At 60.0% G+C, this 15,140-nt stretch overlaps 1 protein-coding gene across 2 annotated transcripts in view; it reads left to right on the top strand.

The window, feature by feature from the left end:
• LOC112119358 (zinc finger MIZ domain-containing protein 2) overlaps positions 1-15,140 on the top strand; it is a 42,816-nt gene that overhangs the window by 11,167 nt on the left and 16,509 nt on the right. For both annotated transcript variants that reach the window (XM_024217982.2, XM_024217981.2), the window contains exons 2-5: positions 11,754-11,878; positions 13,055-13,172; positions 13,719-13,921; positions 14,307-14,499. In XM_024217982.2, the coding sequence (XP_024073750.2) occupies positions 11,829-11,878; positions 13,055-13,172; positions 13,719-13,921; positions 14,307-14,499 (564 nt within the window). In that variant the 5' untranslated portion in view covers positions 11,754-11,828. The remainder of the gene's footprint in view (positions 1-11,753; positions 11,879-13,054; positions 13,173-13,718; positions 13,922-14,306; positions 14,500-15,140) is intronic.

Below are 15,140 nucleotides of genomic sequence, written 5' to 3'. Positions count from 1 at the left end.
GTGGGGAGGGGTGCTGGCTGTGTGGGGAGCTCCTGGCTACTCCAGCCCCAGCCTCTCCCAGCAGGGGGTGCTGTGGGGAGCAGGGCAGCTGGCTGTGGGGGGAGCTCCCAGTCCCGGCTTCTCCCAGCAGGAGGAGTAAGTTAGTAGTCCCAGTTAGAAATCACTAAACCCTGTGAGCTTGGCCATGACCCCACATGCACAGAGGCCTGTGTGTGGGGATCCCGGGGATCCCTGCTTCAGCGGGGTGGGGAGGGCAGCTGTAGGATTAAAGCCCACACTGGGGCGACATGCCAGAGCGGGTTTCATCTGCAACCGCTAACGTGGAGCGGCTCAGCCAGACGCCCGCAGCGTGAGGCCCCTAGCTCCAGGCCGGCACTGCTTCCCTCGAGCCTAGTGGCTCAGTGCACCTCAGGACCTGCAGTCTCTGTCCTGCTGCTTCAGTGGCCGCCTCTGCGGGCAAGGTGCCAGTGGCTCTGGGGGTGCCAGGGCACCTACCCCACTTCTCCCCATGCATCCCCACCCCTGGGTGGGTTTGCTGACAGCTCCACAGAGGACTGCATCGGGGTGGTTCCGTGTGCTTTGGCCTCCAGCAGCTTTGCCAGTTCCCAAGACTGGCCTCCTACAGGAGCAGAGAGGGCCTCAGGCCTGCTGCAGAGGGAAGGGGTTAAGGCGGCAAAGCTCGCCTCTGCCCCTGGGCGCAGGGAGGAGGCCCCGTGCCCTACTGCTGATTCACAGGTCGGCCCCCCTGCCCTCTCCTGCGGTGCCTCCTGGGCTATAATCCCTGGGAAGGAACAGGCTGTTTCCTTGTTCCAGGAACATGTTCTGCAAGAAGCACAGAGGGCACAGATGTGTGCTGCAGGGGAGCTGTGCGCAGGCAGACGGTCAGCACCAGGGAGCACAGGGCAGGCCTGCCTGGAGGAGCCTACAGCACAACTCGTCCACCCCACACACACCCCAGCCAGCTACCGGGGCCCAGCACTCCCTCCTCCCCCCCCCCCCCCCCCGCCCAATCCCGTACTACACCTGCAGGGGCCCTGGCAGGTTTAGGACAGGGCCCTTCCCCAGCCCAGCTCCCCAGGAGGAGCAGCATGGAGAAGCCAGAGAATTGTGCCCTAGGGGAGAGTAGTCCTTCCCTCCAGGTGGGGACTGGAGAAGGAGCCTCAACTCCCCCAGCCAGCCGGGTACCCCCTGGCACAGGGGCCCCCAGCCATCCCGCTTCAAGACCATGGATTAGCTCTTCATCCCTGGGATGGGGAGGGGGCAGGATTGGATTCTCTCTGCTATTTTGCAAAAGGCTAATGCACGGGGCTTGTGGCAAACTGGCATCCCTGCCTGGTGGCTAGCAGGGGGCTTGGGTGCAAGGACCTTGCCCCATGCCTCAGTTTTCCTAGTGAGCACCTGGGGTGAGCATGTACGTACAGAGCTGTCCCCCCTCCCCAGACGATGCAGGGCAGGGGGGCATTCTCCCCTTGACTCTCTGCTCTCCAGAATCCTCCCTGGGCCAGTGCTGAGGACATCCCTTTCTTGCCAAGCATTGGCCTGGAGTTGGAGTTTGAGAGCACCAGCTGCTACCCATGCCGGGGAAAAGCTGGTTTAAACTTGTCCACTGCAGGACATTGGTTTGAACTGGGAGCAGCTCTTGGAGGACAGCGCATTCTCCTCCCCCCCCCCCCCCCCCCCATGGGAACGCGGTGCCCGTGCCGGGCTCAAAGCTGCAGGATGTGCCATGGCCCTGCTCCAGGCACTGGCAGCCAAGCGGGAGTAGGGCCAAGGCAATCGCCGTGGCCCTCCCCGCAGAGCTCTGCCCTGCCATGGCACGGGCCAGGCTGTGGGAATAATGGGAGGGAGAGACACTGGGCCCTGCCCCAGAGTGCAGGAGGGGCCAGCTGCTGATGGATGGCACCCAGGTCTGAAACAGGGCACTGGCGCCCCATGGGTGGGGGTAAGGCGCTTCAGCACCCGGATGGGGCTCAGCATGCCCAGTGCCTGGGCTCTCTCCTGGCTCCTGCTCCCATCAGGGCAGCCAGAGTCTGGTAGCTACAGTGTCCCCAGTTCTACCAGCAGGCTCTGGTGCCCCTGTGTGCCAGGGAGCCGGGGCAGGGCTTGGCACAGGTGCAGGTCAGATGGGGCAGGCACAGCAATAGAAGGGTGATGGGGGCAGAGTGCCACTCTGGCATGTGGGCAGGGAGGCAGAGAGCCCCCCAGGGCTCCATGCCAAGGCCCCAGGCTTTGGGCATTGTGCTGTAGCCTACCCCCGCAAAGCCGGTCGCAGGTCACGGGGCCTCGCCAGTGACTCAGGGCCCCATGGAAGGGTTAGTCACTGCCCCTGCTAGAGCTGCCAGCTGTCCCTTCCCCCAGGCTGAGCAGGGAGGCAGGAGCCTGGCTGCAAGCGGGGTGGGAGCCCCAGGACCTGGAGACAGATGCCCCCAGCATCCCTTCTACATTGTAGCCTGATATTCCTGGCCGTGGCTTGGGCTGGGGCTGGGGCTGGGCCTGGGCCTGCCAATTCCCTGCAGCACCAGGGGAGCGGCCTGACCCCCTCCCCTCCCCCCGCTGCACTCAACCCTCCACTGTCCCAGTCCAAAGCCCTGTCTGGGCAGGGGAGCCCCTGCCTGGTAAACACTCTCTGAGGCCCAGGCAAGGAGAGGAGCTGGGGGAGCCAAGCAGACTACCCCCCGCCACAAAGCACACCCTGCACCCTCCCTCACCCCCCTACTGTGTCCAAGCCACTCCCAGGCTCAGCCGTGGTAGCCGGAGTGGCTCTGATCACCCCTGCAGTGCTCAAGCCACCTTGCAGGGCTCTCTGGGCAAGCTTGGTGCTGACCCCCATTACCTGAACTACTCCCCAGCAAATGGACCCCTTGGGGGTAAGATCCCCCAGCTCTCTGCAGCTGGCACTCTGGCACATTGCGGCCACCTCTGGGATGGTGCCATGCACAGCAACATGATGCCAGGCAGGAACTCCTCCCCCCCCCCCCCCCCAGCGAGGAGGTTTGGGCCAGACAGCAGGTTTAGTGCCCACCCTCTTGCAAAAAGCGCTGGTGAGTCCTTCCCATCTGCACGGGGGGCAGGATCCTCAGTGTCACCACTCCTCCTGGCTGCAGAGCCATCCCTGACTCAGAGAGGAGAGTGCCCGACACGGAGTCACCTGTGCTACCGCCTGGGTGGCACTCTAAGCATTTGCCAGCTCTAGTGCTGTTTAACTTGTTTGACCTGCTCCAAAGACCTTTGCTTGTCCTTAGATCAACCCAGGACATGCTTAGCCTGTGGAACCCACTGCCATCAGATAGCATTGAGGGCGAGAGTAATGATTGACAGAAGAGGCTTGACCATGTATCTGGATAATGTGACCGGGCAGAGGATGGTGCTGCTGTGTTAAACTGGGGTATTGCCACTTACTAGCCCTCCCAGCCCCCGTCTTCCTGCTGGCTGTATAAAGCAGCTGGGCCCAGTCACCTAGTAGCTCCAGCTGCCTTGACCTCCCAGCCCCATAACCCTTTCCTGTCTGCTCCTTGTGACCCAGAGGGGCACTGTGCACTCCCCTGGCACTGATAACAGGGTCAGGAAGGGATGTTCCCCATGGACAGTTTATTCCAGAAGGGCCCACCAGGGGATTTCTTGCCTCCATGATCCCAGCTGGGGATGGAGCAGCTCCAGGCTGAGTGCTTATTTGTGTCATGTTGCCCCTTGTTCCTCAGTCCTTTGTTCTGTCCTACTCCCTCCTGCCCCATGCTCTGGCATGCCCAATTCTGCTATGGGCACTGGCTGAGGAGTGCGATTCTGGTGTTTATATCACACAGACTGGTGCTGTTTGGAGTTTCTGCGAAAGGCCCACAGCTGGGCTAGCAGGGGCTGCAGGCCGGGATTGAGTGGCATCAGCAGCTCTGAGGCAGCAGGCAGAGAACCCATTTGTCAACTCCAAGGGCAACCTCCCTCCCCATTTTACCTCCCACGGAACGAACACGCGGCTGGAGGCTCCTTCCCAGGGCACTGACAGTGGCACAGGCTAGATCAACAGGGTGGCTACTTCGTGCAGAACCTCATGGCCTTGCCCTGCAGCCTGGCAGCTGGGTGGGTGCTGGAGTGGCAGGGCGACCTGGGGAGCTGATGGGTGGGGTAGAGCGTGGCCATTCCTGGCATGTTCCTTGACCTTGTGTATTGCTTTTCCTCCCCCCCAACCCCTTTAAATGCAGTCTCCTCCACCAGCCCTCGGCAGGGTCCCCTCCCGGGGGCTGTTGCTGCTGTCCACAGCAGGGGGGCCTAGCAGCCCCTCTCTCCCCATTTGTGGCAGGATCCATCTCATGCCTGCCCTCCTAGGTCTCCATACCTGGTCAGCTTGTTGGGGACTCCAGGGTAGACCTTCCATTGCCTTGCAAGATCATTTACAAGTGGGAATGGAGTCCTTGCCCACCTGTCATGACTCCATAAGGGGCAGGATCGGGCCCTGAGTCACTAGCTTCTCCACTCAGCTCCTGCCTTGTCTCTGGCACTGTGAGAGCCTTCTCCTCTGCAACACCGGTGCTGGGAGCAGCCCCCCCCCCCCCCCCCCCCCCCGGGCTTTGTCTTAGTGGCCCTGCAGCTCAGCCACACAGCCAGCTCTCCCCTGTCCCTCTCTCTGCGGGGCCCTGCTCTGGGATGGGTGGCGGGTGATGAACCCTGGGCCACCTGTGGCAAGGCGGCCCCATCTCTGCATTTCCCCGTGGTGGGGCCGTATCACCCCTTCACGCTGCTCCCCGCACAATGAGGTTACGGAGAAATCTAATTCAAGCATTTCCTCCCCCTTCCCACCCTCACCTCGGGCTTTGCCAAGGGGCGCAGGGCTGGAACACTCAGCTGGCTGGCTCGTCCCTGGAGGGCGAGTAGGGCAGAGAGAAGGGATTGTGTGTTGGGGGGGGGGGTCAGAGGGAGGCATTGGAGGGGGCTGTTGTATCTGAGCCATCACAGAAGCACTGGTGTTCTCACACACACACACACACACACACACACACACACGCTGCAATATGGTGGAATGCCCCTCCCCACTCAGCATGGGGCAACTGGGGCTGGCATCTGCTCTGCTAGTGCTCGACCCGCTCACTCAGCCAGGCTACAGGAGATGAGGGGGATCCCTCTGGACGCACGGCCTCCCTCCCACCAGCTATTTTCACAAGTGTGATGATTTTATAGTGCTATGGGGAGGCAATGGGAGAAGGGTGGAGGTGGCAAGCTGGCTTTCATCCTGAGGGATAGGACGGTCTTTGTGCAGCATGGGGTGAGGTGCCCTGCATTGTCTTTGCACCCCTGGGAGGTCATCAAGTGCCTCTCCGATGCTTAGAGAGAGGATCGCCCTGCAGCGGCTCCCCATGGTCTCTAACACACAGTCACATGGTCCTTAACTCTGCCCTGCTGCAGAGGCCATGCCAGGGTCCCAGGGCAGGGGGCAGCACAGAAATGCTCTGTGGGTTAGCGAATCTCTGGTGTTCCCAGGAAGACTGGGAAGTCTGTGTCCGGTTTGGAGAGGGGTTGCTGGATCTGTGCTAACACTGCCACCCTCATTCATCCATTAACAAGGCTAATCATGTAGCTTACACATTCCACAACGAATTGATCAATAGTCAGGACATGCCCAAATCAGAGTGAACAGTTTAACCAAGTGCCTCTGTCTGTGTTCTCCATCAACTCTGCCCCCTTAGGTGCTTGCATTTTGACACAACTTTCAACTGTAGGGTCTCATAACCCAGGATAACACTGTCTTTCATTTCTGCAGCTACACTTGTATCCAAGAGAATGTGGGCATGATGGTATCATAATGCAAATGACCCAAGGAGGCAGAGTTAAGGAGATATGTGGTCGGCCTGAACTTTTGCTGTTCTTGACTTGAATGCGTATAACAGTGGAATGTAGTTTTGCATTTAATTTCCTAGTTGCTTAAAGATAAATAAGTGGGGAAAAGGAAAATCTCATGTCAGTAGTGATCCCTAAACATTCTTAACATTTAAAACCACACCTCTGTTTTTTTCAAACTTTTGCCATTGTGCAGAGATCCCTTAACCTGATCGATGCCTGGTCTGACCCTGACCCCCCCCTCTCCCCCATTGGCTGGATGGCTCTGGGAAGCAGGGAGCTGGTTAAAGCCCCACCCCCATTAGCTCAGCAGGCGTCACAAGTTGTAAGAGGGGGAAGAATGCTGAGGGGGGGGGGTTGGGATAGGGGGAGACTTGGCTAATGGATGTCTCTTGTTTGGGGGAAGGGTGATGCAGAACTGGGGTGGGGAGTAGCAGGATGTCCCGGGGGCCATGCCCTGGGGGGTGGGGTAAGGATTTATTTTACATCTGGCTGTCTGCCCCACTGGCTGGATTCCCCAGGCTGAGACTGAAAGCAGAATTTCAGAAGCTGATTCCTGCCCCTGGAAAAGGGGCTGGTTGCAGCCCCTGGGAGGAGAACCCGACCTGGCTCTGCGCCCCTGGAGCGGGCTCTGGGTGCCCAGTGCTGGGACAGAACCTGACCCGGATCTGTGCCCGTGGAGCAGGCTCTGGGTGCCCAGTGCTGGGAAGGGAACACGACCTGGATCTGTGCCCCCGGCACAGGCTTCGGAGGCCCGGTGCTAGGAACGCAGTGTTGAAGTGGCTGTTGTGTTGTGGGCAGTCAGAGAGCCGAATTGAATTCCCTTCTCTTGGGGGGGGGGGTGCAGGTGGGCATCGCCCTTGCACCCAGGGCTTTGGAGAAGAGACCTGGCACTTCTTTCCCCCCCCTCCCCGCAGTGCATGGTTCCAATCAGGGTCTGCTATTTGCTAGTCAAACCCCAGCCCGGCCCCTTGCAGAGCACTAGGGAAGAGGGTGCTGTGTTTGGGCAGTGCCAGGAACCACACTGCCCCAGCACTGCTAGCTGGGATGGCAGTGCGGGGCCTATGGGGTGCTTGGTGTGTATGGGTGAGGGGGTCACAAACAGACCTGTGTGCAGGGCCGCCCAGAGGATTCAGGGGGCCTGGGGTCTTCGGCGGCGGGAGTCCTTCCATTCCGGGTCTTCGGGGCACTTCGGCGGCGGGTCCCGGAGCGAGTGAAGGACCCGCCGCCGAATTGCCGCCGAAGACCTGGAGCGGAAGAAGCTCCGGGTCTTCGGCAGCGGGTCCTTCACTCGCTCCGGGTGTGTTCGGTGGCACTGAAGGACCTGCCGCCGAAGACCCGCCGAAAACTCTCGTGGGGGCCCCTGGGGCAAATTGCCCCACTTGCTCCCCGGGCAGCTCTGCCTGTGTGTGGCCCAAAACACCTCTCTCCTCCCCCCAGTGAGCAGGCTGGGCCTTGCAGTAGAGGAAAGAGCCTGATTATCTGAATGTACAGGAGACAGCTGAGTTAGGTGGGTTCATAATGCTGATATTAGGAAGGTTAGACATGTGCTTTGCACACCACTGGACTTTAGTCCAGTAACTCCGGGGTTAATTTATAATGGCAGTGTGTGCATGTGACCTACTGTGTTTCTCTCTTTGGGTGATAAATGGGAACACATTGTTGCAACTGATGTTCTAGCCTGCAGCTGTGCTTAGTCTGGAAGAAAAGCTATGGGGAAGGGGAAATGGGGTCTGACACTGGACCAGAATGTGCTGTTTGCTCTTCTAAAAGGCTTTGAGAGATTTTGTTTCTATGTTTTAATCCAAACGAGCCCTTGGATGTTCACAGTTTTCCAAAACATGCGCTGTCTGGGGCAGGAATTTTCCAGGCTTGGGGGGTCTGCCTGAAGGAAATTATTGGTTTTTTTTTATTATTTTATTTTGGAAAATTTGAGCAAAAGCCATTTGAGTCACTGGAGGTGGGGAAAATATCCAGCCGTATTCAGGGCAAAGTCGGCTGAGGTTTGACTCAGGGCCTTCCTGGGGACTGTGGCCTTGGCTTGGGTTGGAGACCAAATATTTTTGGTTTAGTGACTGAGGTACGAATGGTTGAAAATCACACGCTGAGCTCGAGCAGTAGATATTAAGTCCCAAGGGCTGGACAAGCGGATCTGTGTGGACGAAGCCCTGGTGAGGCTCTGACCCTGCTCATCTGGGTCTGGGTCTCATCTGTGCACAGCTAGCGAAGATTGCCCTGGGGAGGCTGTGTGGCCTAGTGGATATAGCACTGGATAGGGACTCAGGAGACTGGGTTCTATGGCCAGTTCTCCCACTAGCCTGCGAGATGCTTGGTGAAGCCACTCCCCTAAATTTGGATTCCTCTCCTGGGGCTGCACCCAGGGAGAGAAGTGACTGTGTGAGGGGAAAGCGTGCCTCAGTTTCTCCCATTCTTTGCAAAGCAATGAAGAGTGCGGGTTAGGAGTATTAACATTATTGTTGGTTGAAGGGATGTCTGAAAGCAATGGATTTTTTTCCTCTTAAAAAACCTAGAAAATTCAATCCAAAGAACTTGGTTAGTGCAGCACTAAATTCGCAGAGATCAGAGCAAAAAGATACATGCAGAATTGATGATTACTTGTTCTGTTCATTCCCTCTGAAGCACCTGGCATTGGCCACTGTCGGAAGACAGGATACTGGGCTAGATGGACCTTTGGTCTGACCCAGTATGTCTGTTCTTATGTTCAGAACTTAAGACTCCCATGGCACTGCCACCTCAGCCCCGGGGCTCACACCTGAATTCTCTGTTCCTCTCTTTGGGATCAAATGTGCAGCATAACATAGGTGCTGAGCCGATGCTACTAGTGGGACCTTAAACTTGAGTACTTTCTGTCTTACTCTATTAATTGCACTGCAATGGTGCCTAGGAGTGCCAGTCACGGACCAGGACCCCAAAGTGCCAGGTGTTGGACAAACCTAGAACAACAAGTCCCTGACCCAAAGAGCTGGGATTTTAGCTGTTGCAACGGGGGGACGGCGGGTTGAACTTAATAAAAGGGAGGTCTTTGTTAAGGTGCCTGGTGGGTGTAGGCAGAGCTCAGGGGGGTGTCTGGAAGCCTGGTGGGTGCTTGGAGTTGGAGATTGGGGACATCCTGTCAGTTAGGGACGGGGTTTAGCACCGTTCACTGGGGCTGGATCATTAGTTAAGGACCAGCTGGTCAGGGGAAGTGGGTGGGCTGGGGGCGGGGACTCAGTGCTGGAGATGTAACAATCCTTGCTGTAGTTTTCCTGTGGCAAGCAGAGCACCTGTGAACACCCCTCCCCCGGCTCCCCTCTCAGGCCTCCCCCCAGCCCTGCAGCTCATGGGGGGGATGAGCAGCTCCCGCCCCCCCTCCCGCCATGCACCAGGCTCCCTCCCCCGCAGCCCCTTTGCATCCTGCCCCTGTTCCTGCGGCTGAGCTCATGCGCTCCCCTCCCCCATTGGGAGCACCAGCCAAGCAGCCTGCCATTGAGGGCCCAGCCAGCAGCCCCCTTCCCCCTCGCTCCAGACAGGCCTCCTCTGTCTGCTCAGCCAGGCACTGCCCCTATGGGGAGAGGCTGCCCCTGCCCCTAGCGGGTGGAGGGGCAGCTGGCAGACAGGTCCCTGCTGAGGCAGGATCCCAGGCTCCCCACGGGGATCAGGAGCCCCTGACTGGGGTGTGGGGTGCTCTGGCCACAGGCCTGTCTCCGGCACACAAGGGAAGCGGGCGGTGGCAGGGAGCCAGGGTTTACTGTTTCCCCTGCTCTGGTGCTCCATGGCTGAGAGGTGGAGGCTGCTGGGCGGAGGGGGGGGCTTCAGTTATTGTCCCAGCCCCAGGCCTGCTTCCCTTCCCCCCCAGCACCAGGCACAAAGGGGGAGGGCAGCCTTTGCCCCGCCTTACTTCCCCTCTGCTCCAGAGGGCCCTGCCGGATTCCCGCGCTGCCGGCTCCCCGCCAGGAGGCCTTGGCTCCACCTCGTGTTTGCAAACAGGATCCAGGAGCTGGTCGGGGCTGTTCCAGCCGGAGACGCTTTCCTTCCTCACTGTGCTTGGGATGGCACGCTGCTGCATGCGGGGACGTTGGGCACGGGACGTTTCAGGGCGCCCCACAGCCAGCGCTCCTGCCCCACTCGCCACAGCACCCCCTGCTGGGAGAGGCTGGGGCTTGAGTAGCTGGGAGCTCCCCTCATAGCCAGTGCCCTGCCCTGCTCCCCACAGTGCCCCCTGCTGGGAGAGGCTGGGGCTGGAGAAGCTGGGAAATCCCCCCGCAGCCAGTGCGCTGCCCTCCTCCCCCCACAGCCCCCTCTTCTGGGAGAGGCTGGGGCTGGAGTAGCTGGGAGTTCCCCCCCACAGCCAGTGCCCTGCCCCACCCCCACAGCACCCCCTGCTGGGAGAGATCAGGGATGGAGTAGCCAGGAGCTCAACCCACAGCCAGCGCTACTGCCCTGCCCCCGACAGAGCCCCCTGCTGGGAGAGGGCGTTTCCTAAAGAGACCTTCTCCCCCTGCCTGCTGTGCCTGGGGCGTAGTGGCCCCTGAGCCAGACGGCAGGTGCTGTGGGTTTGCTCTGGTTGCGTCATGCCACTGGCTGCGATCTGTGGGCCAGGGAGAGTTAACCCAGCGAAACTAGGCCAGCCCTCCAGCCCGCGCATGCCAGGACCTTGTTTTGCCAGATCTGGGCAGGACGCCAAGTTCCTGCTGGCTGCGCTGTGAAGCTAACGTAGTTGGCGTTGCCGAGCCAATGTGACCACTTCCCCTCAAGAGAGCCCCCACACGTCATTGGGGGGGGGCAAGAGAGGAGTTCTGGGGGCCCAATACAAGGGGATGGGTGAGACCAGGGGTCCAGCCTAAGGGGGTTGAACTGAGTTGAAGGGTTCACCTTATCTGACCCGACCAAAGGGCTGGGACACAAACACCGTGCAAGGCGCCAGGGTCCGCCCCCGCCCGGCCTTGGGAAGTGGGGGGGAGGCTGTGGGGTGCCAGGGATGGACCGGGAGGAGGGCGGGTGCGATCTGGGACTCAGGACTCCAGGGTGCTGTTCCTGGCTGAGCTCCAGCCTCCCTGGGTGACAGCTCCCTCCCCACAGCCCTCTGCCACCCAGGGATAAAGATACCGTCCTTGCCTGATCATGCTCATGAGATGTCATGGGGCTGCGTGGGAGCCTCCATTGATATGGAGAGGGGGTGCAGCAGGGTGGAGAAACATGGCCAGTGGGAGGGGGCTTCAGCAGGCAGAGCAGACGTGGGGGGCGGAGCAGGTGGGCGAGCGCATCGGCTCTTTGCCTAGCCTTGCCCTGCTCTCTCCTCAGCCCTGTCTGAGTCACAGCCCCTGCCACCACGGCTCAGTGTCCAGTACTGCCCTGTGGGTCTCCTAGGGGCAGCGTGGGGCCACCCCATGGACCCCCAAGGAGGTGGCAGAGCATTAGCACCTTGGGGAAAGGGTTACTCAGGCCAAGACGGGCAAAGCCCTGTCACCTCAGCCACTGGGCAGAGGGGCATCACTGTGTGTCAGGGAATGTGGGGGTGCCGAGGGGTTGGGGGCTGTGTGAGCAATCGTGTTCTGACATGGAACGGGAATAATTTTCACAGGGAAAACCATTCCCAGTGCAGGTCTAGCGGGGAGCTCCCCCGCAGCCAGAGCTGCTGCCCCATTCCCTACAGTGCCCCCTGCTGGAAGAGGTCTCCCCACACAGCACTCCTGCCACGCTCCCCACAGCTGGCGCTGCTGGGAGAGGCCGGGGTTGTAGTAGCTGGGCGCTCCCCCCACAGCTGGTGCTGCTGCCCCGCTCGCCGTAGCGCCCTCTGCCGGGGCTGGAGTAGCTGGAGCTCCCCCTGCAGTGCCCCATGCCAGGAGAGCCTGCCTAGAGAGTTAACACTCCATGTGGCTGCTGCCTCCTTGTAGTGTTAATGCCTTGGCGCTCTGTCCATCCCTCCCCAGTCCGGCTGGAGCCACCCAGCAGCCGTCGCTGTTCCCGAAGACCCAGCACGCAGCCCACTCGCCTGCCTGCAGCCAATGAACTCCATGAACCCAATGAAACCATCCCTCCCGCCCACGCCGCATGGGTGAGTGTTTCTGTTCGTCTGTCCGTCAGTCCGTCTGTCTGTCCCTGGCACACCTTGGAATTTGGGGGTGGGCTTTCCAGGGAGATGTGTGGGGAACTGGGGTCCTCCCTCACCCCTTCTGCCGGCTGGGATGGGGAGAGCAACAAAGCTCCCATGCACATCTCCAGCATTACCCACCACGTGGCACCAGAGGACGGGGTGATGTGTCTTGTATCAGCTCCGCACAAACCTCGCTGATAACCACCTTGTGTTGCCTCCTGCCCTGTCCCTGCTCCCCCACATAGACTCAGCGCCTCCTCCCCCATCATGGATCCCCCCAACTTAGCACCTCCTGCTTGGCAACAGATACCATCCCAGCTCTTCCCAACACTCATAGATAACCTCATAGACCATCATGATCATCTAGTCTGCCCTCCTGCACATGGCAGGCCACCGAACCTGGCCCACCCCCTCCTGTAACAGACCCCTCACCTCTGGCTGAGTTACTGAAGTCCCCAAATCTTGATATAAAGGCCCCAAGTTACAGAGACTCCACCATTTACACTAGTTTAAACCTGCAAGTGACCCGGGCCCCATGCTGCAGAGGAAGGCGAAACCCCCCCAGGGTCTCTGCCAGTCTGACCCGGGGGGAAATTCCTTCCTGATCCCAAATCTGGCTGTCAGTTCGACCCTGAGCATGTGGGCAGGACCCAGCAGCCAGACACCTGGGGAAGAATTCTCTGTAGTATCTCAGAGCCCTCCCCATCAAGTGTCCCATCACTGGCTGTGGGGACACTTGTTGCTAGCAGTCGCAGATCGGCTCCATGCCATTGTAGGCAGCCCCATCAGGCCATCCCCTCCATAAACTTATCAAGCTCAGTCTTGAAGCCAGTTCGGTTTTTTGCCCCCACTCCTCCCCTTGGAAGGCTGTTCCAGAACTTCACTCCTGTGATGCTTAGAAACCTTCACCTAATTTCAAGCCTAAACTTGTTTCTGGCCAGTTTATATCCATTGGTTCTTGTGTCCACATTGGTGCTTACCTTAAATAACTTCCCTCCCCCCCTCCCCTCCCCATCCACCGGAGCCCCCTCTCTGGCCATGGATGCCTCCAGCCCTGGCCACATGTGTCTGTCCAGTTGCACCATCGCCCCCACCAACCTCCCAAAGGGATTTTTAATGGCCTTGTTTTCTTTCTAGTGATGGTTCATTTGCATACGAGTCAGTTCCTTGGCAACAGAGCACCAATCAGCCTGCAGGATCTCTCTCCGTGGTAACCACCGTGTGGGGCGTCAGCAACAACACGTCCCAGAGCCAGGTACCCGCGGCCACCTCCCCAAGTCACGGGGACACAGCTGGGGGTCCCCTGGGCGTGGCAAGGGCAAGGTCTAGAGAGCTGCCCAGAGCTGCGGTGTTTTTGGGAGCCCCTAAAACATTGCCAAGGGGAAAGCGTCCCTGAGACCTGTCCTGGGACCCGTACCCACCTCCTGCCCCTCTGCCAATCCCTTCTCCCCACCCTTTGTCCCTGCCACACCAGCCCCCCACATATGTCCCATCCCAGCTCCCATCCCTCCAACCCCAGCCCCTCACGTTCTGCCTCTGCCAACTCATCTCCCCACACACACCACCCCCACTCCATCAGTTCCCCACAAACACCGCCCCTTGCTAACTCTGTGCCCACACGTGTTCCTCCACCAGCCCCCCTCACCCCTCCATCCCCCTCTTTCCTTCCCCCACTCAAGGCACACTGCTGGGGCTTGGGCTGCAGCCCCTTGGCTAAGGGGGTGTGGTGAGGGGCTCCCGGGGCTGGGTGCTGCCTCTCTCACCCCCTCACACCACTTCTCTTGGGATCTGTCCTGTGCAGGTTTTTGGAAACCCCATGGGCCCTGGGGGAAACGCCTCTGGAAACCCCATGATGCCCGGCATGGCTGGCAGCGGCTCTGGAATGAACTCGCCTCAGTTTATGGGACAGCAGCCTTTCCCAGAGGGGGCCACCGGCAAGGGCTACGTGCAGCAGGGGATGTACGGCCGTAGCACGTACCCCGGGGGGCCGGGCTTCACCACTAGGTAAGGGGGAGGCCTTGGCATGGCTCAGATGGTGTCATGCCCAGTCTCTGTGTGGTGGGAGTGCTCTCCTGAGCACGATGGCTTCTCAGGGTCATGGGCAGCCCTGGTGTAATGGGAGAATGGAGCTATTCTCTCTAATAAGCCCTCAAACACCCCATGCCCACACAAACTGCGGTGCTGTGCTCCCCCTGCTGGCCAGATAAAGAGCCATCCCCATCCTCCCACCATCATTGATGGCACTGGGGAGCCCAGTCTTGGGATGGGATGGAGGCTCCTTCTGGGAGATGGGGGGTGGGGGGAAGGAAACGCCATTACGGCCTTCAATGGGGGGAGTCCCACAGCCCTTTGCAGAAACGGCCCTGTGACTTCCCCCCCCTTTTTCTAGTTATGCAGGCAGCCCCAATGGCCCCGGCGGCATGGGCCTCCCTTCGCACACGGGCCGGCCCCCAGCCGACTTCACCCAGGCGGCTGCTGCAGCCGCTGTGGCCGCAGCAGCTGCCACAGCCACGGCCACGGCCACGGCCACAGTGGCCGCCCTGCAGGAGAAACAGAGTCAGGAGCTGAGCCAGTACGGAGCGGTAAGAGATGTGCCCCCTCGGCCAGCCAGCTGCTAGCAGGCTGGGGGCACTAGGCTGTAGTATTAAATGGGGTGTCGGCGTAACTCTGGGGCCCAGGAGCCCCGGTGGTGGGTACGGGCTGGGGATGGTGCACAGGTGCCTCAGCGTCGACAGGAGCAGTGTTGGCGTTCTGGGGGCCCAGCGGTGATAGGTGCTAGGTTGTGCTGGGTGCCCCAGCGGAGAAGCAGGGTGTTGGGGTTGGTGGGAAACCCAGCACTAATAGATGTGTAGGAGGGGAGATGGGTGCTCTGGCAGTGGTAGGTATGTGTGGGGTGGGGTAGGTGATGTCCATGGGGTGGGGGGGTCAGTGATGGGAGTTGGATGCTGGGTGCATGTGTGCGGGGGTGAGTGATGAGTGCTGAGTCTATGTGGGGGTTCAGTGATGGGGTTGGGGTGTGGGGGGTCAGTAATGGGTGCGGGGGGGTTAAGTGATGGGTATATTGGGGGGTCAGTGATGGGGTTGGATGTTGGGGGGTCAGTGATGGGTGCATGGGGGCTCAGTGACGGGTTTCGGTTGGGAGGGTTCAGTGATGTGGTTATATGTGGGTGGGGTCAGTGATGGGTGTATTTGGGGAGGGGTTAGTGATGGGTGCGTGGGGGGG

Source organism: Terrapene carolina, unplaced genomic scaffold (genome assembly GCF_002925995.2).
Source record: "Terrapene carolina triunguis isolate 2854851 unplaced genomic scaffold, T_m_triunguis-2.0 Scaffold51, whole genome shotgun sequence".
NCBI lineage: Eukaryota > Metazoa > Chordata > Testudines > Emydidae > Terrapene > Terrapene triunguis.
The sequence above is the reverse complement of the archived record's forward strand: the minus strand, read 5'-3'. Positions and strand labels throughout refer to the sequence as shown.